Raw genomic sequence first — 26920 nt, forward strand, 5'->3', positions numbered from 1 at the left:
CTGGCACATAAACCTTGGCAGAGATGGTACTGTACACCAGTGCATTTTTTTTTTTTACAAAATCCAATAAACATTTAAAACATATTAGCTGATGAACAGGGTGACCATGGCAGGATGAAGGGGAAAGAAAAGCTTTCTATTACTCAAAAGTAAGCTCTACTAGATGTTGATATGGAGACCCAGTCTTCAGAATGGAAACTGCAACGCAAGTCCCCTTGGGATAAAGGTAAAAGCAATACTTTTCTTTAATTTTCATGCAATAATCTACCTAATACTAAAAGTTTATTCAGAATGAGGGATCAGTGGATAAGAAATGGCAGGGCCACTGTTAGGATGGCTAAAACCTATGTCTCTCTCCTTTTCTCTATTAGGTAGGAGTTTACTTAAAACATCCTAACTACTTACATTCTTCTCAAAAACCATTTTCACTCATAGTCGAAACACAATTATGCTATTTTACTATTAATTTTCAGACTCCTCAGAATTTATAGATCATAATATGTAACAATTATAAAATTCAATTACTATTCTTTCATCATTTTAACAGTAGATCAGCGTTATTTTCTGATCTTTTATAGACAAGATAAGTAACAGGTACTAGCCCAAGGTCATCCAAGGAAGCCTGTGGTGAAACCAGTTAGAACTGAGCAGAGTTGATTCCTATTTCCCTGCTTATTTCATTGAGCCACCTAGCCTCTAGGAAAAAAAAAAGTTTTCTCCTTAAAGGAAAAATCAAGTTCCTCTCCTTGTAAAATAATAATTTTCTCAAGCGGCATTTTCATTACATGCTATGATGTTCATCATTAGTAAGGATATCACCCTCAATGTATCTATAATAACAATTATAAGTCAATACAAAAACATTTAAAAGTTCATACATTTAAAGGTATTCTCTTGTTCTTTACCTTAAGAATAACCTGATGCAACAGAAACAGTAAAATACATGTTTGCAGGATTAGGTGACTACTGAGATAGGGTACAGTATGAATTTTTACAAGTTCTCTTCTACGGAGCAATCTCTATTTAACCTGCCCTTGGCTTACTCTCCCCATGTAATCTCGGGGCTTCCTCAATTGCTACCTTAAAGGATTAAATGGCAAAAATAAAAACCAAGAAATCAGTTTTTAGGGGGAACTGCCGAAAGAGAAAGATGGTCGAACTTCGGAGGCCACAGGCATCCACAAGCTGTCTGCTCAGGGCATTTTGCGAAAGTGGCCAAAACTTTTTTTTCCTCCAAAATAGTCCTCTGGTGGCCGAAGCATAAAAAGTGGAAAACCCAAAACACAAACACACACGCACACATACACGCACATACCATCCTGCCTGTGCCTCCGGATTACGCAGCTCTTTCTGCCTCCTCACCGCGGAGCGGCCACAGCAGCCCCGCGGCAGCCCCTACACACCTGCCTCCTCCCTGCGCGGGGGTCTCGGGCTCTTCTACCTGTTGCTAGCCCACCTCCTCCACCGCCACCGGGTCGCCGCTGGGCTGCAGCCCCCCTAAGTCCAGCCGCATCCAGGCGGGCGAGTGCCGCTCTCCGCGCACGGAGAGAACATGAAACAGCACAGCCTCCTCGCCCAGGTGACTCCACGGCTTTCCTCTGCAGAGCCTGGAGCCTCTATCTCTCCAGCCCAATGACACCCGGGGCGCGGAGAGAGACGGAGAGGGAGAGAAGCAGGGGGCAGGGCCAGGGCGGCCAGCGAGTGGGAGGGGAGATGGGAGGGAGGGGGGGGGAGCCAGAGGGCCGATCCTTTTAAAAGCAGGTCACATGTCCAGATATAAAGTTCAGATGGAGCTCCCGCCTCTCAAAGCCCTTCCCATTGGCCCGGAGAAAAGCGAAGAGCCACGCTACAGGGAGCAGGCCGGCAGCTCATTGGACAAACGGGATTGTCAGTCACCGGGCGGGCGACATGACTGATACAAAGTTGCTGCGACACAGCCTGGAATATGTGGCTTCCCCCTTAAAGCCACAGAAGGGGCAAGAGCGCTGGAAACCAGACTACGACACTGAGGCATGCATGCCATCTAGGACTCTTTTGCCCAGTTCCTTATCGCCTCTCGTGCAAATGCATTGCATTCAAACTTACTCTTTCCTCTTCCTTAACAAGTCTGCCCCTGATTTGGAAGGGGCGGGGAGGGGAGAAGTTAAAAGGGGTCGGGGTCCTGGCTCTCCCTTCAGAGAATTTAGCCATCTGGGTGTTTCCTCACATGCTCTACCTGCAGCACCAGGTGAGCTGCCGCTATCCGTGCCACTGGCCTTCCCTAAGGAGTACGGTGGAGTGGAGTGGGCTTTAATGGGCAACAGCAAAGCTTCTTCCCTCCGCCCCCTTCCCTCGGATTTTCAGTTATCTCTCAGCAAAGGAGCCGTCGCCCCTACGGATGTTTAAGCGCTAGATGATTACGTTCCCATCAGATTTTCCTTGCCTATACCATTCGGGAGGAGCAGAAGGTTGTCAGTGCAGTAAAATCCTTTAAATACAACCTTACTCCTCCCTCCCTTCCCCCCACCCCAAAGGGTCAAGGACTGGAGCTGTTCTGCCTTACATTTTTTTTTCCCCTACTAGTTTAGCTTTGGGGTTTCTGCCAGGCCTAATTTACCATCGAGGATTTTCACTTCTTTAAAACTGTGTTAGGAGACAATTGGGAGAAATAAATGAGTAGAGGAGAAGGAATAAAACTATTAAACTAAAAAGTGTCTGCAATAAGATTTCCGTTTCCCTTTGGCTTCCCCCCACCTCAACTCAGCTATCTCCTCCCTCCCACCCAAACTCTACAGTTACTAAGCAAACGATACGACTTCATAACTTCGATTTCTAAAGACTTTTTATGCACAACGTAGACACCCGTACAAAGCTTTGGCTCTAAGTCTGCAGCAGTGACGTACACACCTAAATCTAGTCTCCCCCCACCCCCCCCCAAGCTTCCTAGACTCAGAGCCCCGCGGACAGCAGCAGCAGCAGCAGCTGTGTGCCATAATTCCCCTCCCCCGCCTCACCTCCTCATCCGCCAAAGCCAGAGACAGAGGCACCCCTCACTCACACCTCCTCCTGTCCTTAGCCTTTGGGAACCCAGGCCAGAACACCTACCCTGCTGCCTCCAATCCGCTGAGGGCCGGTTAAATCCCCTGCACAAACGCTTCCCAAGCGGGAAGTGCGGACAGCGAATGCGTTTGCCGTTGCTCCCTACTTTCACACACAAATGTCCCGGACAACAACCTATAAGTCCATTCCTTGTCATCTAGAGTCCCAGAGACTTCAGCACCCGGGGAACAACTTTGGCCGCAGGGTTCGCCGTCACGCGTACTTTCCGATTTAATAAGCCGCCAAACATTGATCCGCACTCTCAGACTTAGCGGGCATTCTAGAGCTAAGGAGCGAGAGAGGATCCCCAAACCGAGCTAGCTTACCCGATTGGGAGAGGAGAGGAGACAGCGGGGGAGCCGCCGTATGCTGAGTTATTTATTATTTAAAGAAATGGACGTGTCTCTTTTACTAAGTTTTTAGCTCATGTGAGGGGAAAGCTGGTCTGGATCGAGATCTTGGTTTCTTTGCAAAGACCAGGGTTAAAACTCTGTAGGGGCAGTAACGCCTTCCACCCACCCCCATTCCCACCACCCGACAGAACACTTCAGGCCTCCCCCCCGTCACAGGCTCCCAGCGCCCATTCCCTTCCACCTTGGCTTACTTTCCCTTCAGCGCTCCACCCGCGGCCCCCTGCCCCCAAACTCTTCCGTCTAGCTCGCTCGGCTGGCGGCTGCTCTCCGCAAGGACAGGGTCTCCGGCCGCCGCCAGCACCGCCGTCTGCACAAAGTGATTTTCGCTGCACTCACCTTTTCTAGGACATGGTGAGGTGGTTGTGGAGGAGCCGCCGAGACTCCCGCTATCGCTGCCGCCGCCGCCAGCAAGTCCAATAACAGCAGAATGGTGATAAGGATGGGGATGAGGATGAGGATGATGATACTAATTGTAATGACAGTGGTTATGCTAATAAGGTTGTCAAGACGCAGAAGGCGACAGCCTTAAATCCTGGTAGAAGGGTTATCAACACGCAATCCACACTCACCTAACACGCGCACCCCCAACTGCGCCCGCGGCGGCCGCTCCTCCAGTCCCTATCGCCAAGCCCCCCCTCCCCCCGCCGCCTTACACACAAACACACACAACACACACAACACACACACAACCCCCCCCCCCCCCCACACACACACACACACACTCCCCTTCCTGAAGGCTGTTTGATGCCGCTGCCGGTAGGGAGAGTAGGTGCAGAGAGAGACAGGAGGCAGGGAAGTCCAGCCGGATGATCCCTCTCTCCTTCTCCTTCTCTGTTTCTCTCCCTCCCTCCAGTTCAGCTTTGGCTCCCTCTCCTTCCCCCTCCCCCTCGGCCCCCTCTGGGGGACTGGTGACAGCTTTACCGAAGGGGTGTGTGCGCGCGCGCGCGTGTGTGTGTGTGTGTGCGCGCGAGCGAGGTGTGTGTGTGTGTGTGTGTGTGTGTGTGTGTGTGTGTGTGTGTGTGTGTGTGTGTGTGTGTGTATGGGGGGGGCTGGGAACACCCCTCCCGCCCCCACCCCCGTCACACCCTCCCCGGTGGAGACCTTGGGGAGGGCTACTAGGGCACCAGACAGACACGCAGACCGGAGCGGGGAGGGGGGAGGAGAGGGAGGATGGAGGCGGACAGGGACCCGCAGCAGCACCCGCCGGGTCTCTCCCAAAGGCAACACGCACACCCCACTCCCAAAAATAAGAACGGCCCGATGAAAACTCGGGCCCAGCCCCGGGCGCCTGGCCCGGGGGGTTCTTCAGGTGCGCCTCGCACCTGCCCGCGGAGGGAGGGAGGGAGGACGAGGCTGGGGACCACAGCCCACGCTCTGGGAGGAGGAGGGAGGGGGAGGACGCCAGAGGAAGGAAAGGAAAAGTTTCTTTTCCTCCACCTCCTCCCTCCAGCTCTCCCGCTGGCCTCCTCCCACCCCGGGTTTCCCCCCTCCCGCAAGGGCTTCCCCCCTCCCCCTCTCCCCTCTCGGCTGGCTCCCCTCCCTCACTCCCACGAAGGGGGAGGGCGTGTTGGTGAACGTGCGTGTGCGTCGTGGGCTCGGCCGGCTTCTGCGGCCGGTGCCCCGGCTCTGGACCGCGGCCGGAGCCCAAGTGGGCGAGCGCCCGGGGCTCCCCCTCCCGCAAACACGGCCGGGAGGCGCGCGCGGCCAGCCTGCGGCGCGCGCGGCGCGCGCCCGGCCGGACACGCACTTACACTCGCACACACGCGCGCCCCACGCCGACGGGAAAGCGAAAGAGGGAGCGGGGCGGGCCGGGGAGGGTCTGGCGGCGGCTGCGGGAGCAGCTGCTCGGCCGCGCGGGCCCTGGGCGTCCACGGAGGAGCGGGGGAGGGGGAGCCCTGGCCGCGGCGGCGCGTGGGAGGAGGCGCGGGGGGCCCTGCGCGCGCCCGCGTCCTTTCGGGGGCCCTGGGGGCGCTGTGCGCGCGTTAAGGTGCCTGGTCCCCCTTCTCCCCGCCCTCGTCCTTCCCATGGACGACCCCTCTCCCACGGGTCCCCCCTCCCGGACAAATCCCAGTTTCCAGTCCCCCCCCGCTGGACATTGCTCCCCGCGCTGTATTGCTGTAGCCCCCCCCAAGTGTTAGGGCACCCCGCGCCCACCAAGGAAGCGTCACCGCCCGCTGTAGGAAAACTTCTGCAGCATCTCATGAACACTTCACTGTTGCCGGTCCTCGCTACCAAGGAGGACTTCAGACTCGGGCACCACAGCTTTTTGCCCCGGCGTTTCTATTTCTAAAATAAGAGTGGTTTGGGAGAGCCTTGGAGTCTGTAAAGTCCTTAAAGATCTTAAAGTATTAAGTGTTGCACCAGTGGTATTCATGGGGAAAATTCCATTTAAACTAAATATCCTAGAAGATTTTAAAGTGTTGAGAAATGTTGCAGGGATGTTATGTTACTGGGGAAAATAACATTTAAAGAAAATATTTTAGACATAAAGGCGTACAAATATGCAATAAAGTAGAACAAAAACCCAATGGTTTACCTGTATATGAAGATCCGAGTTACAAAAATGAATTGTGAGGTGATTATATAGACAGATTCACCTCAAAGGATTTCCTTAAATGGTTAATTCTTCTAGTGCATTTAAACTACAATTTAATTTACAGGACTTTGCTTTATATAATTTTCAAGAATCAGTGCTTTTTTAATTGAACTGCATTAAATTGAAGATAATTTGTACAAAGGGAGGTTTACCTCTACTATCTTAGAAATTTAGCCAGGAACAGAATTATTGCCCAATATGATTGTCCTTTTCACGTGTAACTCTTCTCACATTTTAAAATTATGTTTGTTTTTCCTCCTTTTAAAGAATCCTTGTTATTATATAAATAGCAGGTTAAGGTTGAGCTTTTAAAAACACATCAAAATTCTCTTGTGAGGTTTCCACACCAACAGCACTGTTACTGCCAGACTGTCTAATACAAAACAGTACAAAGGAAGCAGGTATTTGGAATACAAGTGGAGGTCCATAAACAGTTTATCTAATCGCAACACTTGGGATGGATATTAGGTGATCCTTCAGTTAAGGGTGGGCAAATTGTGAAATGGTTTCACTTGTACAAGCATATGTTTAAATGTTTACTCAAAATATTTCCACAGTTTCTCTCCCATCAATGTCATTGTGTAGTACCCTATCTTTTTCTCTGTTCTAGCTGGCCATGGAACAGGTGGTCCTAAACTAATACAGCTCAGAGGTAAGTTCTGTGGTTCCCTCTTGTAAAGAGGTGACACTGGTTATGCTTGGAACCATCCCAGAAGTAATGCCTCTGAAAGGTTTCATAGTGTGAGGTTTCAGGGCTTCCTGGCCATTATGAATACTGTTCATTCCAGTGTACTTCCAATAAAGAGCTTCATCAACATAGCAACTGAAAGAAAGGAAAAAAACCCCCACCACTTAGCAATATCTGACTCATTTGTGCTTTTATTGTCTATCTTAACAAAATTTGTGTGTTTTTTCTTTTTCTTTTTCTTTTTCTTTTCTCCCCCAGTGGGTGATAAAGAAAGGAAGAAAAGAGATTTTTAAAAGCACAAAAATTAAATTGATCTCTGAACAGCTACCAAACCCTCTTATATCTCCCAGCAGCTACAGAGAAATCTTCCATTTTGACAACTGTTCACCCTCTACCCGGAGCAGCTGGAACCTCAGGATAGCTCCCTCCTCCCTTTTGGTTTTTTAGTGTCACATTCCCTAATGTATGCAGCTATAAAGTGCACGCCTCAGCTTTTGCAAATTTGTGACATCACATCCTCTATTATATAACTTCAAATACAAACCCTAAGGTCTTGAATTTATACTGTAAAAAGCCTTCCTTGCTTTCTTGCAGTTTTCTGTAAGCCACCTTTTGGCTACCAATGCTATTGTCAAGAGTTGAGGCTGGAAAAAATTTTATTTCTTTAAACTACAAAATCTGAAGGTGAAAAAGGAAATAAGCTTGATGTCATGTTTCAAAATGCAATGCCTACCATCCTTTGGAACTATATTTACTCAATAAAAAGGGAAGTTCACTGAGCATCTCTTAATTTGATTTCACCTAATTTCTAAAAAGTATCAAACTAAATAGTTGATCATAGAGCATATTATAAGAGTTTTAGCTATGCTGACTTTTTCTTTTTGAAAAGCAGTGCTTTTTTTTTCTCTCTCCTTTTTACCAGCTGTTGGAAGGAAAGAGTTGAGCTAGAGAGAGAAGGGGGATAGAGGAGGAGAGGAGAGAGAGGAAGAAGACAAATAGAGGAATGGGATTAAGATAGAACTTATTTGTTTATTGCAAAACACACATGTTACAGTTTATAAACACTTCAAGCAAATAAGAAATTGTGGACAAGAAGGTAAATACAGAGTTTTGGTAATCTCCAAAAAGAGACACAGTTACAGTTTGGGCTTCTTGGAATTTTTTGTTGTTCTCTGTTGGTTATTTATGAATATCTGTATTTTTTTTAAACCTAAGTACTTAATTTTTCATCCATCCAGCTACATTTCATGGTAATGATTTAAAACACAAAATATGCCAGAATAAAGTATTTATATGGCCAAATTTTGAGATGACAGAGCCCTAAACAGAATATGCATCACAATTAGTATGCCATATTATTAGAAGCAAATCAGATTTCACTGTGCCTACACTATTTCTCTATATTTAGAAATAATGTACAGTGGTTGAAAGGGGGAGGAGGAAGCCAGAGAAAAGGGTTTTAATAAGAAACAAGAGATTTTTCATTTTCTCTTTTCATGCAGACTTGATTTAGAACACAGAAATTCATTCATCACCGATAAATAGCAATTCTTTATCTTACATAAATAGCCACATGACCTGTGTGTGCACTAAGTTTATGCATTGAACAGGTTGCCGTTATATTATATGTCATCAGAGCAACAGAAATGTGACATAGTCCAATGGGTCAGCTAAATAAAACTTAGAATTTTTCTATTAAGGTTAATGGAAAATTCTCTTACTATTTTTTTTTTTTGCTAGTGCCTCAAATAAGCAGTTCCTTTTCAATGTGAGTGTATACAGATACAGGTATGTGCATATAGATATAAATGTACATGCACACACATGTATCAGCTTTTAATAGCTGTAACAACTAAGATAACATTTTGACCATCAAAAATGTTTGAATAATTATGAAAGATAATTACAAATGAATAAAATGCTACAGGAATCAGAATTTTTATCTATGATAAGCAACAACAAGAAGATATATTTTATTCTGAAGCAAAAATTATCTGTTGGTTCCAAGCAGTTCGGTGATTGAGTAAAATCAAGTGGAGCCAGTTTTATTTAGAAAGTGTAATTTTTCAATGTCCACAGGCAAACAATACATATTATTTCATTTTTTTTTAAGGAATGTGCTGGTGTCATGAGCAGTAACATGGGAGTCAGAGAATGCCCAGTCTATCTTGTCACAAATTTGCAAGTAGGTCAAGAATAACTATGTGGGCACCTCAGAGGAGAAATTCTCTTCCCCAACATTAGATTTTCTAAAGGCAGGTTAACACATGTCAAATACATGACACTGAAAACAGCAGAGAGAGAAAAGTATAAGCCCCTTCATAGCAGATGTCATCTTTACTCCTAAAGATAGAGGTAAATTTGCTCTGGGCAGTGCATTATGAAGCACACTAAAGAGGAAAGTCTGCAAGTATCAAATTTCCCTTCCACCTGCAGTCACCCCAAATTGAGTGATTTTGCACTAGAGGGAGTAAGGGTAATGGTATAGTGCAAAAGCTGCCTACTGTGTCCATATTATTTAGAGGTCATATGCTCTATTTTGAGAACTGAATCAAAGTGGATGGAGTTTTGAGTCTGTTCCAGATAAGGCAGCTGGGTATTTCCCATTTCACTCAAGCTAGTACAATGGAGAATTTATATAATCTTACAGTAAATCATAATTTTATTTAATGGTATTTAGTATATGCCTAATTTGGGAGCATCAGGTCATTACTTCTCTCATTGGGTGAGGGGATCTTAACATTTGGTAAGATTTTGAATAAAAAACATATTTGATTCTATTAAATACTTTGATGAATTAAAATGTGCTCTCCTTTCCCTCTTCTAGATCCCCTTGACAGGTGCAATCCTTCTCATGTGGACGTATAGTTTTCCACAGATCACTACATAATTTTATTAATACCTAACATTGTGACATATAATCAATTTTTAAAGCTTTATGCAAAAATTAAGCATGTGTAAATAGTTTCTATATGGAAGGCTTATGCCACACCAATTATTAATATTTAAACCAGAGACTATTTTCAACCATTTCATGCTAATTATAGACATACTTTAATATTTTATCAGAGCGAATGGACAAGTCCTCTTTTAATATGGATCATTTCTTTTAAAAAACACATGCAACAAAAATGCTTTTTAATGGTTTTAACCATAAATGTGGATGAACAACAGCTAAGTGTGACACCCTTGCCTGCCTTTCTAATGCCTACTGACAATATCAATAACTTGCTTAGGTAAAGGGGCAGTGCATGCATTTTCAAAACAGAGTGTTTTGCATAGGTTTTAATCTTGTCTTTACTTTTAGCTACTTTTATTTGTTTCAGTTTTGCGTTTTCATGGCAATTTGTATCTATGTCATATCTTGATACTAGATTTTAAACTGAGTCTTTAGCACAGTGCTCTACTCACAGTAGGTACTTAATAAATGTCTCGAGTGAAATGGAGTTGAATCAAATATATATATATATATATACACACATAAATATGTGTATATAAATGTGTATATGTATACACACATGTGTGTATGTACACACACAGCTTTTAAAAACTTACTTATGATAAGTAATGCTTCAAAAGATCTATGTTCTCATTCATGTATAATTCTCTCCACAATGCAGATAGCAATCCACCCATATCTGCCTATCCTACACAACTCTGATCTATGTCCTCCCATAAATTCTAAATAGAAGGTCCTTCCTCAAGTTTACTTGAGGAAGTTGCCTGGATACCGGTGGAACACAACAGCTAGTCATCAGTTATCCCTTGCTCTGCCTGTATGATGGGCTCATCATTTTTCCCCCATCACACATTTCTCCAGTGACATTCTTTATGCCACTTCTGCACCATTCCTAGTTCATAATACATTTTAGTCTGCTTAGGTCCACCATGCAACTCTATTGTCCTTCAGGTGATTCTCAACCCCATTCTTATTCAAACATACCCACCAATCCTATAAACAATAACCACTGACAAAAATACATAAATAAACCTATAAAACAAGGATGCAAATCCTACTTGGTTCTTATAATTTTATTTATCTTGTGATCTTATTGATTCTAATAATTGTATTGATTTTTTAATCTTATTGGGAGGTTCCCTTCTGATATCAAAAAATCAGCTACCAACTCCTCAACTTCATCTAACCAATGATTAACACCCCAATAAAATTTAACCCAGTTTTGTGAATTAGCCTTTTCAAAAGTATATTTATCTAGATCTCAATTCCTACAGAGAGGGCTCAAACTTAAAGTATTTGACAAAAATCATTACTTTTACCAAATTCTTTCCATTTACCAAGTTTCACCCAAGTGTTGCATAGCAAAAAGACAAAGAGTTCCCTTGTTCGTGACTTGACCGCTGGATTGATCCACTGCTGGACTGGGGTGAGCTCCTCAGGGATAGCTTCTTTCTTGACTTAACTTCCAGCAAACTCTGCCATGGATTCCACTTTCTAAAGCTCTATGGACCCTTCCAAGTCTCTGAGGTTCGCACGGTCATGGAAGAGTTTGTTTCATTTCTTACATTTGCTTACCTAGGAGCAGGAAAGACTGAAACACAACAGAGACATAAAAGAGGACCATGAATTCACAACTTCATGGTGACTGGGTGGGAGAGGCAAGGCTCCTCCCCCACTCTAAGGCCCACAGCAATTCATCCTTCTCAGTCAAAGCCATCAGAGAGTGACAGAATTCAAATTCCTGCCTTGGAACTTTCTGTATGCATAATCAGTTGTGGTTCAGCAGCCAATTAAAAGACTGTTCTTCACCATCCAAATAAATAGTCAGAGACTGCTTGTGCATGCTCTGAATTAGGGACAAGGACCTTTCATTACTCATCATCACATACTTTTCCAGAAGCAGGTTCACTCATCCTACATGTGGTTTGATATCAGGGAGAAGATATTGCACACTCTTGAAAGACTGACCTCTCATTGGCTAGTGACTATAGTTGTTTTTGTCTTAAATGTTAAGGATTATCTTACACTGACATATCAGGGAATCTTTAGAACCAGATACTTCAATGAAAAAGTTCAGCAGATATTTTAAGGGTATATGGAGTGGAAAAAAATTCTCCATTATTTCATTATTGGATGCGTATCTTATAATGAAAGAGGGAACCTGATGCAATTCTTAAGGTATAGCAAATCACAGCAAGTATCCCAGTTCTAATACTTTGAGTTTCAGATTTCTTATCTATAAAATGGAGATAATAATGTAATATGTACTACTACTGCCAACTTCATGAGATTGTTATAAAAGATGAAATGTGAAATGATGTGAAAAATCATATTTTGTAATCACAAATTACAATAAAACATAGGCTATTATTATTATAATTGTGTCCCATGATCCAGGGACCCTCAAGATCCTGGGTTGGAATGACCTGTATTCTATTTAATTTTCTTTCACTCGCTTATTGTTACCACTTGGTGATACTCCAAAAAAATCTGTTTCCCAGAATGTGGATAACATGGTAGCCACCCACGTACATACTCTCAAGATAGCAATACAATTGGACAAGACTCTTTTTATTTTTCCATCCCTTAGAAAATATAGAAGATATAAAGTACTCACATGAGCCCATAAACATATAAAAAAACCATAAGGCCCACAGGATCCTACACGGTCCTTCATAGACTTGTAGTGTTACTTGTGGTTTGTATTTTCCCATAGATGGCGAGTATAATCTAGGACTGGTGAATATTCAATCTTCTTTCTATCTGACTGATACTATCTAAATAGCTCACTGATTTTGGTCTCAAAGTAGGATGCAGCTCTGTATTTATATAGGTAATGATCTGATTTCTCTAGAGCACAGCTTCTTTTTGTAGAAGGCCTGATCTCTAAACTCTCAAACTTGAGAACTCTTGAACTTTGGGTAACCTGTGAGGCATCCTCCAAAACTGGCCTTGACAAGTTAATCTTCCTTCTCTAGCTAGAATACTAAATTCCTAGATTACTCTGCATAAATAATTCAGAATCCCTTGCCCTTCACCCAGATATTTGGGATTCACAAACACTGTCTCTGAACTATACTCTTGAGCTCTGTGGGCACACATTTCTGCCATGTGCTTTTGGAGGAAATTCAGTGTTTACTTAATTTGCTCCCATTTCTTGCCTGGGAAAGTCCATTCTCAGATCTCTCCTATCAGATCACCTGTAAGTAGTGTTAATGTATTTTTGCTTAATTTGAAGATGTTTCCCACCCATTAATAGGTCCATGTGACCTGCTTAAATCACATGAAAGCTTAAGTCACATATAGTGGGAAGAGCTTGCTGAACAGGTGATGGAACAGTGTGGAACAGACCTGGAAGGAAGTTGGTGAGAGTGGTTAGGGCAGAAGAGAGAGGACACAGGCAGGCACAGCTAGTCTTGTGAGTGCTTGTGGGAAGGCCCCAGCAGGGGCAGGGAAGCCTTGGTAATGGCATTGTCCCCTGCAGTGCTAACCAGTACTGACTTCTCAGTTACTATGATAGATTCGGCTTTCTGCTGTTGGGATTTGGCTTTCTGGTGTCTGAATGAATGTTTTTTTCCTGCCTTCTATCTGGAGAGTCTGTTTTACTTTGTGATTCAGAACTCCACCAGCATTTTCATAGTTGCCATTGGGGCTGTGAATATTGCCTTGGCGATTCAAGTAGATAGATAGGTAGACAGACAGACAGATGGATAGACAGGCAGACACTTTATGTGTGCATATAAATATATGTAGTATGTGTGTATGTATGTGTGTGTGTGTGTATGTTCTCCAGTGCAGCCATTTCTGGATCCTAGTGAGAGGACCTCTCCAAATACACACACACATACACACACACACACACACACACACACACACCTTCACAGAACACATGTACACTCTTTCACACTCTGGTTTGTCTTCTGAATGCAGAAAGGCAAAAGGAAGTCTAAATGAGACTGAACTGTCCTTTCAATGCACTTTTTTATATTTCAGAAAGGGACAGCTCCATTGACCAGAGTTCATCATCCCATGTGCTAATCTGCCAGTCATCTTGGAGGCAGACCTAGTGACTGGAAACCACTTGGTTTCTTATCCTCTCAGCAAGGTTTGAGTGGATGCACACACGTGCTCTATTGCAAGGATACCCTTGACATGCTTTGGAGCCAGAAAACTCATCAAATTGGTAAGGACCTCCCCTGATAAGCAGCTTTGCTTTATCATTGTTGTTGCTGCTATTATTTCAAGGAACAGTCTGCTGGACAGTTCAGATGTTTGGGAGTAAGGAATACAGATGTGCAGGTAGAAAACAGTGGGGAAGAATAAAAGATATGTGGCTAGACAGTATGAAAAATAGACCTTCATATCTTTATATGCCTACAACCAATGCTATATTGGCCAAACAACTTAGAAACTACACTTCACTACCCTATTCTATACATATCTGTAGGAAGAATATATACTGTCCACTTATTTTTTTCCATTAAAAAAAAATCACACTTCAAGGCTACCTTTATTGTTCACTTTGACCAGATCTCTTGTGGGGGCAGGGAATTGAAGTGTGATTGGTCTCAGTCTCGCTTCCTCCTAGAAATGACACCATTTGTAGGTGCCATGCTGAGGATTCTCACAGCTTCCTTCCTTTCTCTACTGAGATACCAGGCATAGGCATGGGATTCTCATTATGATTCCTTCCCTTGAATTACTTACTTGAGAATTTCTATACCTTGATTTATTTACTTGATTTACAAAAAATTCCCTACCTTTTTCAGTGTGATAAAGTACAATTAAGCCCATTATTTTATTTTCCTAAGAACACAATTTAGCATCAATTCTTTGCTATCAGTTTCCTCAGTGAGGGCTGTATCTCCTTTAAAAAAAGATTAGTTTACTCTGACAGAATATTCTCTTTAACAGATGCTAGTGATCATTCCCTAACTCTGCTGTTCTCTTCTGAGTGCTGGCCAATTGATTTAGTGGAAGAAATTTCCAAATATTTTCTTATGTACAAAAAGGTAATATTTTATGCTTGTAGCCTTTTGTTTCCTTAAAAAACCAACCATAGAGGTGCTATGCTGACCTTGGAAGATAGAATTAAAATTAAAAATTTCATGAGTAAGTTGAAAAGATGAAGCAAGATTTCATGGCAAAAAAGAAAGACTTAAAGATGGGCAAAAATTAGAATCCAATGGCAAAAACTAGATCCCCTCAAAATAAAGTAAGCTAGAATTAAGGCTAAATGCAAAACCTGTAATAAGGTTCAAAGCTTCAACTTCCCAAATGCTATATGAGCAAGATATAACAGCATCAGTTTACAAAAAAGACCCTTAGTTAACTGTAAGTAGTTCTATTTGGGTGATTAAGTTGATACAGCTTCCCCCAAAGCTCATACAACTGATTTGATTGGTGAACAGGGAGAGTTAGAATAATAAGGAGATGAGGCCTGGAAGTCTGACAATATGATTCCTAATTCTCCTTTTCCATTCCTAAATAAAATTTAAAGGGTCGATATTCCCAAAGAAATTCTGCCTGTTGATCTTCAGTCAAAGCTGTCCAGTAAGTGATCTGAGTGGCAGAAGGTGTTCCCTCTTCACTCCCCCAAGGACATAAATCTCCCAGGATGTCCTGTCCTGCTAATAGGCAAATGAGGAAAATATTCTTCTAAGTAAGGCAGAGCCTCAGTTTTAGCAGTTATCACCCACATGAGCATTTCCCTGGGGAATTCACTCACGAGGGTCACATGGTTAACTCCAGAATAAGGGTGACTAGCTCTGAGATAATATCTATAGACTTGGCTCTCTCCTGGGCATCTATGATTATTCCCTTCTACTGTATGACAACTTCACTTGAACAGCTGCACAAGGATGCCCTGAAGCATGCAGAGCGCAGGCAATGATGCGTTTATGGCACCTTCACTATTCAATCTCCTGACAAAACAGAACTGAGCCCTCCTTACTCATTGGTCTCAGGAAGACCATGACACTCAGCACAATTTGCATTCCTCCTCTTAGAGTGTAAAACCACATTATTAGCATGAACATCAGACATCTCATGTGCCTTATGATTGGATAACAAAATTAGTAGTAGACTCCACAGGCTCTGGGTTAATCTCTGATGGATACAATTTAAGAATCACTCTCCATTACCTATTGAGCCCCTTGGGATTTTCTATCCCAGTTCACCTCTTACCCTCAGACATCTTAGCCAAGCATATTTCTATAGATAAAAGCCTTGTGGTTCCATAAGTATGCTAACTTCCCTATATCAATAGGTCAAATTGATCTTTAGCCTGAATATTGCTTCATCCAACCGTACTCCAATTTTCTGCCTCCTCCTCCTCAAGTGAGCTGATTCCAAAACTTCCCTTTTTCTCAGTACTCTCAGCCTGATTTCATCATTTGTCATTGGTATCTGAGTCCACATTTCCAAACCTAGTAACCATACTCTTACATGATCTTGGACTATGATGTAATGCCTCATCACCTGCATGAATAGGAGGAGATTGGGTCAGTTTCCAATATTTCCCCAAACAAGAAATGGTCCAAAGAATCTAGGACAAAACTAGGTCCTTTGAGGATAACCAAACAGGAATGAAAACAATAGGAATAGACTTGGAACAGCTTCATTATCCTTGGTCTCAGGACTGGAAGAGTCTAGAGACTAAGGTTACTTCTACCAGACAACATATCCACCTACAAAGGCCCAAATAATATACGGACCATTTCGAAAAATGCCTCAATGGCTATTGTCTTTACAATTTCTGGCCTTTCAGTTTACTGGATTATTTCCAGTGCAGGTGCACTGAATCTCAGACTGCCTCAGGCAGAGTGGCCATTCTTAACAGAACTTCTAGATCACAGTGACATAGCTTTAAATCACTTTAATTGTTCTGCTCCACATGATTTCCACCCCTGACCCATGTGTCTTTCCCAGGGATAGAAGTTTCAGTCCCTATTGCTAAGCAGACTTTTTCCCCCTGAGTTCCTTGGAGAGATGAGTTTTTATTATGGAAATTTGTTGGTTTCTGTGTGATGCAAAAGGTAAGAAGTCTTTTTAGGGAAGCACTGACCAGTGGTCCAGGATGAAGTTGGACGCACAAAATGTTTCTGCAGTAGGCAGAACCAAAGGAAGAATATTGACCAACTGGTGCCAATAATAAATTAGTGTAAAGTATAAAATAATTGGAGTAATATGCCCCTAATCCAACTTACCTTGATTCTAAGTTCTGCCATGTGTGAACTTCGGCAAATCACCTGTGTGCGCAAAACTCATCTTTGAAAAAATGAGGGGGTTGAATCCAATATCTCTATGGTCATTGACTAGAATTTGCTCTATACTCTATACTTAGAAACTATAATCCTATGAACTTCCCTATACTATGCTGCATACAATGTCCTTTTATTTGACTTCTATCCTTCACTAAAATAATGATGGATATTTACTTTTATCCAGGTTTCAAACCAGTAGTTGAGTGTATTTGATCTGAGAATGATGTCATGTTGGAAACCTGGGTTTGTCATAGCAAAAATTCACTGCAGAATAATCTTTCAGTAATCTAGACTGGACCTTAATGATTTCCCTAGTGTCTCTTTCCAACATACCTAAAACATTCCAGATAGATAGAGATCTTCCTATTTTTATGGACCTCTAGAGAGAAGGTTATAAAGCTGCTTTGATAATGCCTGGATAGAAGAGGAAGTGGTGACTATAGCTATGATTTCATTGATAGAGAGAATTTTCAGCTGAGGAAACTGTCTCTAACAATGCAGTTCAGCACCTTTTCACACCTTAAAGTCTTACAGAGTTGCCAAGAGACCACTAAGAGGTTAAGTGATTTGCCCAGAGTAACATAGACAATGTGTGTCAGAGATGGAACATGAACCCAGGTCTTCCAGGCTTTGAGACCAACTCTCTAAGTACTAAGCCATGCTACCTATGAACTGATAATCTGTACCAATGCTTAACTACCTATACTCAAAAGATTAGGAAGTAAATTATGACATTTGGAAATTACTTCTAGAATACTGGGAATTTTGAATAAATTTGCAGGAAGCCAAATCATTCCTGGGTATGGATTATGGACCTAAAGGAGAGAAATCATGTCTTCTAAGGAGACTCCCAAACATCTCAACAAGATGTCTAAGTGTCAATTCTGCTCTTCTTTCTTTATTTTCTTTATCATTTCCCCAAAGTTAGAATTAATTGGCTGAGAAGAAACTGCCTCTTTCCTCTCAAGTACCTTTTACAGAATTTCTGTTTCTCTTGGTCCTTTCTGATACACTTGACTCATTGTGGCTAAGTTCATTGCCCATCCCTTTCTTTCTAGGTATAACTAAAATATATAAAGTATGATATTCTTTCGTTTTTCACCTAAATAAGATTGTTTTTCTTTCAGGTCTTTCTAGTTTACCTCATACAGCTGAAACTCCTGTCATTTTTTTTTATTAATTGCTGAAATTGGATTCAATCTCGCAAATACATTCTCAGACTTTAAAGAATACATTTAAAATTTTATTTATTTATTTTTAGTTTTCAACATTTACTTCCAAAAGATTTTGAGTTCCAAATTTTCTCCCCATCTCTCTCTTCTGCCCATGCAAAGACATCGTGCATTTCAATTACCCCTTCCCCCAATCTGCCATCCCTTCTATCACACCTCTCCCTTTTCTCATCCCCTTCCTTTCTATTTTCTTCTAGGACAAACTAGATTTCTATACCCCATTGCCTGTATGTCTTATTTCCCAGTTGCATGTAAAAACAATTTTTAACATTTGTTTTTAAAACTTTGAGTTTCAATTTTTCTCCCTCTGCACCCATCTCCACTGAATAGGAATGCAATTTGATATAGATTATATATGTGTAGTCATGCAAAACACTTCCATAACAGTCATGCTGGGAAAGGCTAACTATATTTCCCTCCATGCTATCCTTCCCCCCATTTATTCTATTCACTCTTTTGACCCTGTACCTCTTCAAAAGTATTTACTTCTAATTACCCCCTCCTCCCATTTGCCCTCCCTTCTATCATCCCCCCTTATCTCCTTCCCCCACTTTCCTGTGGTGTAAGATATAATTTCCTACCAAATTGAGTGTGCATTTTATTCCCTCCTTAAGCCAAATCTGATGAGAGTAAGGTTCATTCTTTCCCTCTCACCTTCCCCTTCTTCCCCTTCATTGAAAAAGCTTTTTCGTGTCTCTTTTATGTGAGACAATTTGCCCCATTCTATTTCTCCCTTTCTCCTTCTCCCACTATATTACTCTCACCCCTTAATTTTATAGTTTCATATTCAACTCACCCTGTGCCCTGTCTCTATAAGGATATAATCCCTCCAACTACCCTAATACTGAGAAAAGTCTCAAGAGTTACAAATGTTATCTTTCAATGTAAACAGTTCAACTTTAGTAAATCTCTTATGATTTGTCTCTTGTTTACCTTTTTCATGTTTCTCTTGATTCTTGTGTTTGAAAGTCAAATTTTCTATTTAACTCCGGTCTTTTCATCAAGAATGCTTGAAAGTCCTGTGTTTTATTCAATGACCATTTTTACCCCTGAAGTATTATACTCAGTTTTTCTGGGTAGGTGATTCTTGATTTTAATCCTAGGTCCTTTGACGTCTGGAATATCATATTTCAAGACCTCTGATCCCTTAATGGAGAACCTGCTAGACCTTGTGTTATCCATTTCCATAATACTAAAATTACCGAATTCTTGCAATATTTTCTCCTTGACCTGGGAGCTCTGGAATTTGGCTAAAATATCCCTAGGAGTTTTCCTTTGGGGATCTCTTTCAGGAGGTGATCAATGGATCCTTTCAATATCTATTTTACCCTCTGGTTCCAGAATATTAGGGCAGTTTTCCTTGATAATTTCTTGAAAGATGATGTCTACTCTTTTTTTTTTTTTATCATGGCTTTCAGGTAGTCCAATAATTTTTAAATTGCCTCTCCTGGATCTATTTTCCAGGTCAGTTGTTTTTCCAATGAGATATTTCACATTGTCTGCTATTGTTTCATTCATTTGGTTTTGTTTTATAATTTCTTGACTCTTCATAAAGTCATTAGCTTCCATCTGCTCCATTCTTATCTTTAAGGAATTATGTTCTTCAGTGAACTTTTGGATCTCCTTTTCCATCTGGCCAATTCTGCTTTTTAAGTTGTTCTTTTTCTCATTGAATTTATGGATCTCTTTTGCCATTTGGGTTAGTCTATTTTTTAAAATGTTATTTTCTTCAGCATTTTTTTGGGTCCCCTTTAGCAAGCAGTGGACTCGTTCATCATTTTCTCCCATCACTCTCATTTCTTTTCCCAATTTTTCCTGTACTTTTCTTACTTGATTTTCAAAATATTTTTTGAGCTCTTCCATGGCCTGAGACTGATATTTTTCTTGGAGGCTTTGGATGTAGGAGCTTTGACTTTCTTGTCTTCTTCTGTTTGTATATTTTGGTTTTCCTTGTCACCAAAGTAAGATCCTATAGTCTGATTCTTTTTCTAGTTTTTGCTCATTTCTCCCGCCATTTACTTGACTCTTGAGCTCTTTGTCAAAGTAGCTCTCTGCCTCCAATGGGGACATGGGGGGGTATACTGTCATCTGCATGATCCCCTCACAATCTGTGGGCCTAGAGTTCCAGAAACAGTCACTGCTTCTGTCCCTGCTGTGAGCTTTTCCACCCCTTCTGCCACCGTGGGGCTGGGGCCAGACCACTCTACTCTCTTATACAGGTCAGACAGGCTTTTTCCACTGACCTTCTAATTTGTCCTTGGTATTTTGGGGTTGTGATGTTTGGAGACTGCCACAGGTACCAGAGATTCATTCCCTCCAAGGCAAGTTCAGGTCCCATCTGTGCTGGCATGGCCATGCTGTACTGCCCTCTGCTCCTGGCATGGCATGATAGATGCTTTCCATCAACTTTCCAGGCTGTCTTGGGCTGGAGATTTACTTCACTCCATCATTCTGTGGGCTCTACGCTTCCAGATTTTGTTGAGAGCCATTTTTTTTACAAGTATTTGGCTGGTCTTGGGGTGAGAACTCTAGGAGGTCTCTGCTTCTACTCTGCCATCTTGGTTCCACCCCTCTTAGTACTTATTTTCTCTGCTTTAACTTCTATCTTCTTATTAAATTCTTTCAAGGAGGAAACAAGACAGAGCACCTTAGATACTGAAGCCACAGAAGGCATGGTGAACAGTATTTACTTCCACCCTTTCAAAACAGGTGAAATGTCTTTAATAGCAGCTCTTTTCACTGGGGTGCAGGTGGGTATGGGAGCAGAGGTTTCTGAAGGCTTTAAAGAATATTAAGAAAGTATTTATAGATGGAGTGCATTCTCTCCTCTAGATTTACTGTGTTCCTCAATTTATTTCAGCAAACAGAAGGTTATTTCATAGTAAAGGAAGCACTAGATCAGAAGTCAGAGGTTCTGGGCTCAAGTGTCAGTTCTGTTCCTTACTGCTTGTGTGACTTCAAGCAAGCCATTTAATTTGAGGGGAGAAGGAGACTTAGTGTCCTCATGTACAAATGAAGAAAGTGGATTAAAGGACCTCTCAAGTCCTTCCTAACCCCCAAAGTAGCGTTCTAATGCTAAATTAATCTTATTTGGATAGTTACCTGGTTCATTTCATCTAGATGTGACAGGAGCAATATCTGCTATGTAGATGAGGTTAATGAGAGAAATGATTATTAATGACCAATGATCTGGGGAGATCTAGAGTTCCTCCTTTTTCTGAAGTCCTCATTTCAAAAACCCAGTCTCTGAAGGTTGAACTAACTTTCTCCTCCCTACCCAACCTTAATTAGGAATCTCTAAACTAAGATGAATTCCACTCAATTAAGCTTAGGTGGGGGTAGATCTTTTGAATAGATTGCCTAAGGCTGGGGGTAGTCTGGGTAATAAGGAAAGTCTCTCTGTCAAAGAGTGACAAGATGTCACTCTTAGCCCCTTATTGTAATATTTCTTCTCTCTCATTACTTATTAATGAATCAGAGTTGATTGCCACCCATTGGAAAACCTACTTTTCTAAGACCATATAAACCTTGAACCTGTCACCATGAGAGCCTTTGGCATTTGAGAGTGCATTGATCTCATTGATTTCTTTTATTAAAATGCTAGAATTATTAATAACATAATTAAATTACCCAGAATTATGTCTTTTGAACTTTTTAAACATCATAATTATTTTTCATTCAATGGTATTGAAGTTATCTTTGAGTCTCAGGGAAGTAAGGCTTGGACTAATGCCATAACTTCTAAGTGACCTAAATAAAGCCAATAAATGAGGAGTCAGCAATTCCTTCATTGAGTTTCTAACTGGAGAACCAACAGAGCCAACACAGAGCTGTGGTCCACCGATTCCATTCCATACCACATCCTCTTTGAATATTCTTTCCCTGGTATGAGTAATTAAACATCTTTTTGGTAACAGATACTGGTGTTTTATCTCATTCTAATTCCTAACCTGAAGCATGAGACACCCTGAATCAGGGCTAATATTACATCTGATTTAATTGATTTACCAACACTAAACTCAGGATCTGCAAACCTCCAGTTTTAGATTCTAGTTCCTAATTCTCAACTAGTAAATCCTCCCTATAAAATATCTTACACTACTTTATACGAAATGTCTTCCAATATAAAACATTTGTTTTGTAATTTGTGTTCATATAGTTTCTGGGTTTGTCTTGGGAGGTAGACTTCCAAATATTGTACAAACATATTTAAAACAGCTTTTTGTGGTGACAGAGAATTAGAAATTAAGGGACTGTCCATCAATTGAGGAATGACTGAAGAAGTTGTGGTATATGGATATAACGAAAATCCTATTGTGATCTAAGAAATGATGAGCAGGCAGATTTCAGAAAAACCTGGAAAGACTTACATGAACTGATGCTGAGTGAAGTGAGCAAAACTAGGAGAACATTGTACACCACAACAGCAACATTGTGTGATGATCAGCTTTGATAGACTTAGCTTTTCTCAGCAATACAATGATCTAAGACAATTCCAAAAGATTCATGATGGAAAATGTTATCCACATCCAGAGGAAGAACGAAGGAGTCTGAATGCAGATCAAAGCAGACTATTTTCTCAGTTGTTGTTTTCTTCTTTCTCATGATTTCCCCCTTTTGTTCTGATTCTTCTTTTACAGCATGACTAATGTGGAAATATGTTTAATATGATTGTATATGTATAGCCTATATTAAATTGGTTGCAAACTCAGGGAAGGGGCAGGGGAGGGAAGGGGAGAAGGGCAGGGAAGAAAAAAATTGGAATTTAAAATCTTATATAAAAGTGAATGTTGAAAATTATCTTTACATGTAATTGGAAAAAAATAAAATACTATTTAGTGGAAAAATAGGAAATGTCTTCCTCTGCTTCTCTTTAAACTTCCTTTCCTCTTCTACACAGGATATAGACTCTATCTGGTCACCATCTTTTATGTGATAATTAGGATAAAGATCAACACATAACCAAATATACTGAGCTAAGCAATAATTCAACTTAATGAACTTCTGACAGTCATTTGGCTGTAGTTGAAACCTTTGGTTGAGAGGAAAGTTAAAAGAATTGTAGGATGCATTAGGTTTAAGAAAAATAGCATATCTAAACAGTGCCATATTTAAGAGCCATTTGACTTCCAAGGACATGGATGGAAAATCATGGTTCCCACCCAAATTTTCCTCATGTATACATGCTCATAGAAAGGGAAAATAGAGAATAGAATAACAAACAGTTACAAAAATGGGGTCAGAACAGTCCTGAAATCTTCTCAGTTTGCCACTTGATTAGAGGAGACCCAAGACACAATGCATCTGCGCTGGAAATCATCTGGGAAACCTAGGGGTGGGGATGAGGAAGTAAAGGTCTGTTCAACTACACTATAGTGAATAGTGCTATAATGAGTTTATTTTGTCTGTACAATAGAGAATAACTCTGCATTGGCTATTGAGATAGTGTATTAGAGGATGCTGTGAAATAAACTTAAAATACTTTATAAATAAATATCTATCATTATTGCTATTCTCTTTGTCATTATTAAAGTGTGAACTTGTCAACTTAGCCAGCTTTTTATCTTCAATTTCTACAATTCTAGGCTATAAATTGATTTTTGGATAGTTGCATTGAACTTTTATGAAGCATTGATATTACTGTGTCTTGGTTACAATGGTCCACAATTTGGTCTAGAGAGAATCTAATCCCTCAATTTGGGCTAAAATGAAAGAAAATCATTACAGAATCTTATGCACTGACTATAGTACTTGGGAGAAGTTCCTCCCTTCTCCGCTTCATTTAGTGAGCTATTCTGAAAGTTCCTGTGTTGGAAACTATTTGCTATGAACTATAGTATACATCTGAAAATATAATATTTAATTAAAATTGGAAATTTTGAAATTACTCCTGCTAGCATTTATCTTACCAAACCTCCCATAAAAATTTGACCCATTCAATATTTATGAGTCAATTTCCCATTTTCCATCTGGCCTGGACAACTGGGAAAATGGTTTAAGTGTCAAGCTATCCAAGATGGGTCCCTGAAAAAGTTCTACCCATGTATATAGAGCTGTTTGAAGACTACCCGTTTGTGACTACTCTGTTTGCATACTTTTCACCATGTACATATAAATTTTAAAAACAGTATTTGAAAGCACACCTGCTATAGCTGCCTTTGTCCTTTGCTGCTTAATATCTAAGCAAAATGTTTGAAATTTACAGTACATATTACTTGGTTTTGGAGAAAACAATCACCAAGTTAATATACTGCTTAAAACCTACAAGGCAGAGAAGGTGAATTTATGAAAAAACTTATGTTGGTCTCCCAAAAGACTACAGAAACTAGACAGACTAGTACTAAATTCTTAGTCAGAAGAACTTTCCACTTTCCAGTTCTGTATTTTAATGACATGTAATATAAACTTAGACAAATCTCCTAAACCGTGTGTGACTTTTTTCGCTCATTTACAAAATGAATAATTTTTTCCTCTATCACACACAACTGTCTGACAATTAATGAAACTATGGAGTGACACTATGTTTTCTTGATATTCTCTGAAGCCATGTAGTATTGCCTCTAGACTCCAAGAACCTGAGTTTGAAAATCTCACCTCTAATGCTTGCTACATATGTGACTTTAAGAGAAATCAATTAATATGCTTGTGTCTCAATTTTCTTAACTGTAAAATTGGGAGGTTGAACTAGAAGATGGCTTTTGAGGTCCATTTTAGTTCTAAGTGTATGATCTTGGTACAGTAGGAGAGGGAGAGTACTAGGATGGAAGTTTCTGCTGATAGAAGGCAGGATGAAAATAATAATAACTGACGTTTATATGGCACTTGGCAAAGCTGGCACAGTGCTTTACCAAGCATTGTCACGTTTGAGCCTCACAAGAACTTTGGGAGATAGATACTATAGGTTCTCTTTTTTTATAGGCTCAAGAGAGGATAAGCAAATCACCCAGGTTCATGCTCCTGGTACAGTAAGTCGCTGACAAGTCCAAGTCTCCCTCATTCTATGTCCAGCATCCTCCCCATCATACAAAAACAAGATCCTAGGATCATAGATTTAGAGTTAAAGGTGATCTTAGAGGTTATTGAGTCCAACTCCTTTATTTTACAGATGAGGAAACTAGAGCTATAATGGTTAAGTGACTTACCCATGGTCACATAGCTATTAAATGTCAGAGGCAAGATCTGAACTCAGATCTCTTTTCCTAATGCCAAATCAAGTAGCACTCTCTTTACTATACTTTTTATCTACCTGTTCAGTAAGCAGAGAAGACAGATCTTGGAATTAAAGGACTAGAGAGAGAAAGCATGTTCCAGGTGAAAACTAGAATGAGAACAGAGTCTGAGGGAACTAATGAAAGGAGCTGTCTAGAGTTGAGCTGCAATAACTCTTACTCAAGTGAGCATGCCAAGTGCAAAATTTGCTGAGTTATCTCATTTGGGTTCAGTGGCTCTGCTGAAGCCAAGAGAGAGGCAGATGGAAAGTACCTCTCCTTTTAAAAAATTTATTTATCGTTGTATTTACATTCTTTTTTAAAGTTTTGAGTTCCAAATTCCCTTCCTCAAGCCCCTTTTCCATCCCTTTAAAAGTCAAGCAATATAATACATATGACATTATACAAGACATACTTGGATTTTAGTCATGTTGCAAAAAACCCCAAGAAATAAAGAAAGTGAAAAAATATGCTTTAATCTGTGCTCAGAATTCATCAGTTCTTTCTTTGGAGGTGGATAGCATTTTTTATCATGAGCCCTTTGGAATTGTCTTGTATCATTGTATTAATCAGAGTACATAAATCTTTCACAGTTGATCATTATAATATTGCCATTTTTGCGTACAATGCTCTTCTGGTTCTGCTCACTTCACTTTCTATCAGTTCATATAAATCATCCCAGGCTTTTCGGAAACCTTTCTGTTCATCATTTCTTCTATACAATAATATTCCATCATGATCATATACCAGAACTTATTCAGCTCTTCTCCAATTAATAGGCATTCCTTCAATTTCCAATCCTTTACCACCTTAAAATAGAGGTACTATAAATATTTTGTCCAAAAGTTCCTTTTCCTTTGATCTTTTTGGGAGACAGAACTAGTAACAGTATTGCTGGGTCAAAGGACATGCACAGTTTTATAGCCCTTTGAGCATAGTTCCAAATTGTTCTCCAGAATAGTTGGACAAGTTCACAATTCCACCAACTGTGCATTAGTGTACCTATTTTTCCACATTCCTTTCAGGATTTATCATTTTCCTTTCCTATCATGTTAACCAATCTGATAGGTATGATATGGTACCTTAGAACTGTTTTAATGGAAAGTACTTTTTGTTTTACCAGCTGCGGCACCCCAAGTCATCAGCTTTTCTAGCTCAGCAGTCAATTACAAGACCTTCAGTGATGAATCTCACACATGACCAAATGTGGGCCTCTAGAGATTCCAAAGTAGTAAAGTTGTCAGGTCTCATATAAACCTTCCAGCATCTAGCTGTTATGGCCCTTAATGTAATAACCACATAATAGGGACTCATTATGTAATCACAAGAATAGGTCACATTTTTGGTTACAAAGCTAATTATCTGTATTTGAAAATGGAAAGAATGGGATAAAGCATTATAACACAGAAGTGTCAAAAGGAAACTCAGAGATTATCTCTTTTCATTTTACAGATGAGAAAACTGAGGACCATCATCACATA

At 40.7% G+C, this 26920-nt stretch overlaps 1 protein-coding gene across 9 annotated transcripts in view; it reads right to left on the reverse strand.

The window, feature by feature from the left end:
• NR3C2 (nuclear receptor subfamily 3 group C member 2) overlaps nt 1-3914 on the reverse strand; it is a 399524-nt gene extending 395610 nt beyond the window's left edge. The window contains exon 1 of one of the 9 annotated variants that reach the window (XM_072621209.1): nt 3828-3914. Coding sequence is in view for 3 of the 9 variants with exons in the window: in XM_072621206.1 (XP_072477307.1) it covers nt 3085-3235 (151 nt within the window). In the remaining 6 variants the exon portion in view is untranslated. Of the gene's footprint in view, nt 1-1315; nt 1750-2993; nt 3019-3084; nt 3307-3682; nt 3754-3827 lie in introns of those variants that run through there. The other 8 variants (XM_072621211.1, XM_072621206.1, XM_072621207.1 and 5 more) reach the window with 8 other exon arrangements.
• Between the last annotated feature and the right edge of the window lie 23006 nt (nt 3915-26920).

The sequence above is a fragment of the Notamacropus eugenii genome, chromosome 6, assembly GCF_028372415.1.
Source record: "Notamacropus eugenii isolate mMacEug1 chromosome 6, mMacEug1.pri_v2, whole genome shotgun sequence".
NCBI lineage: Eukaryota > Metazoa > Chordata > Mammalia > Diprotodontia > Macropodidae > Notamacropus > Notamacropus eugenii.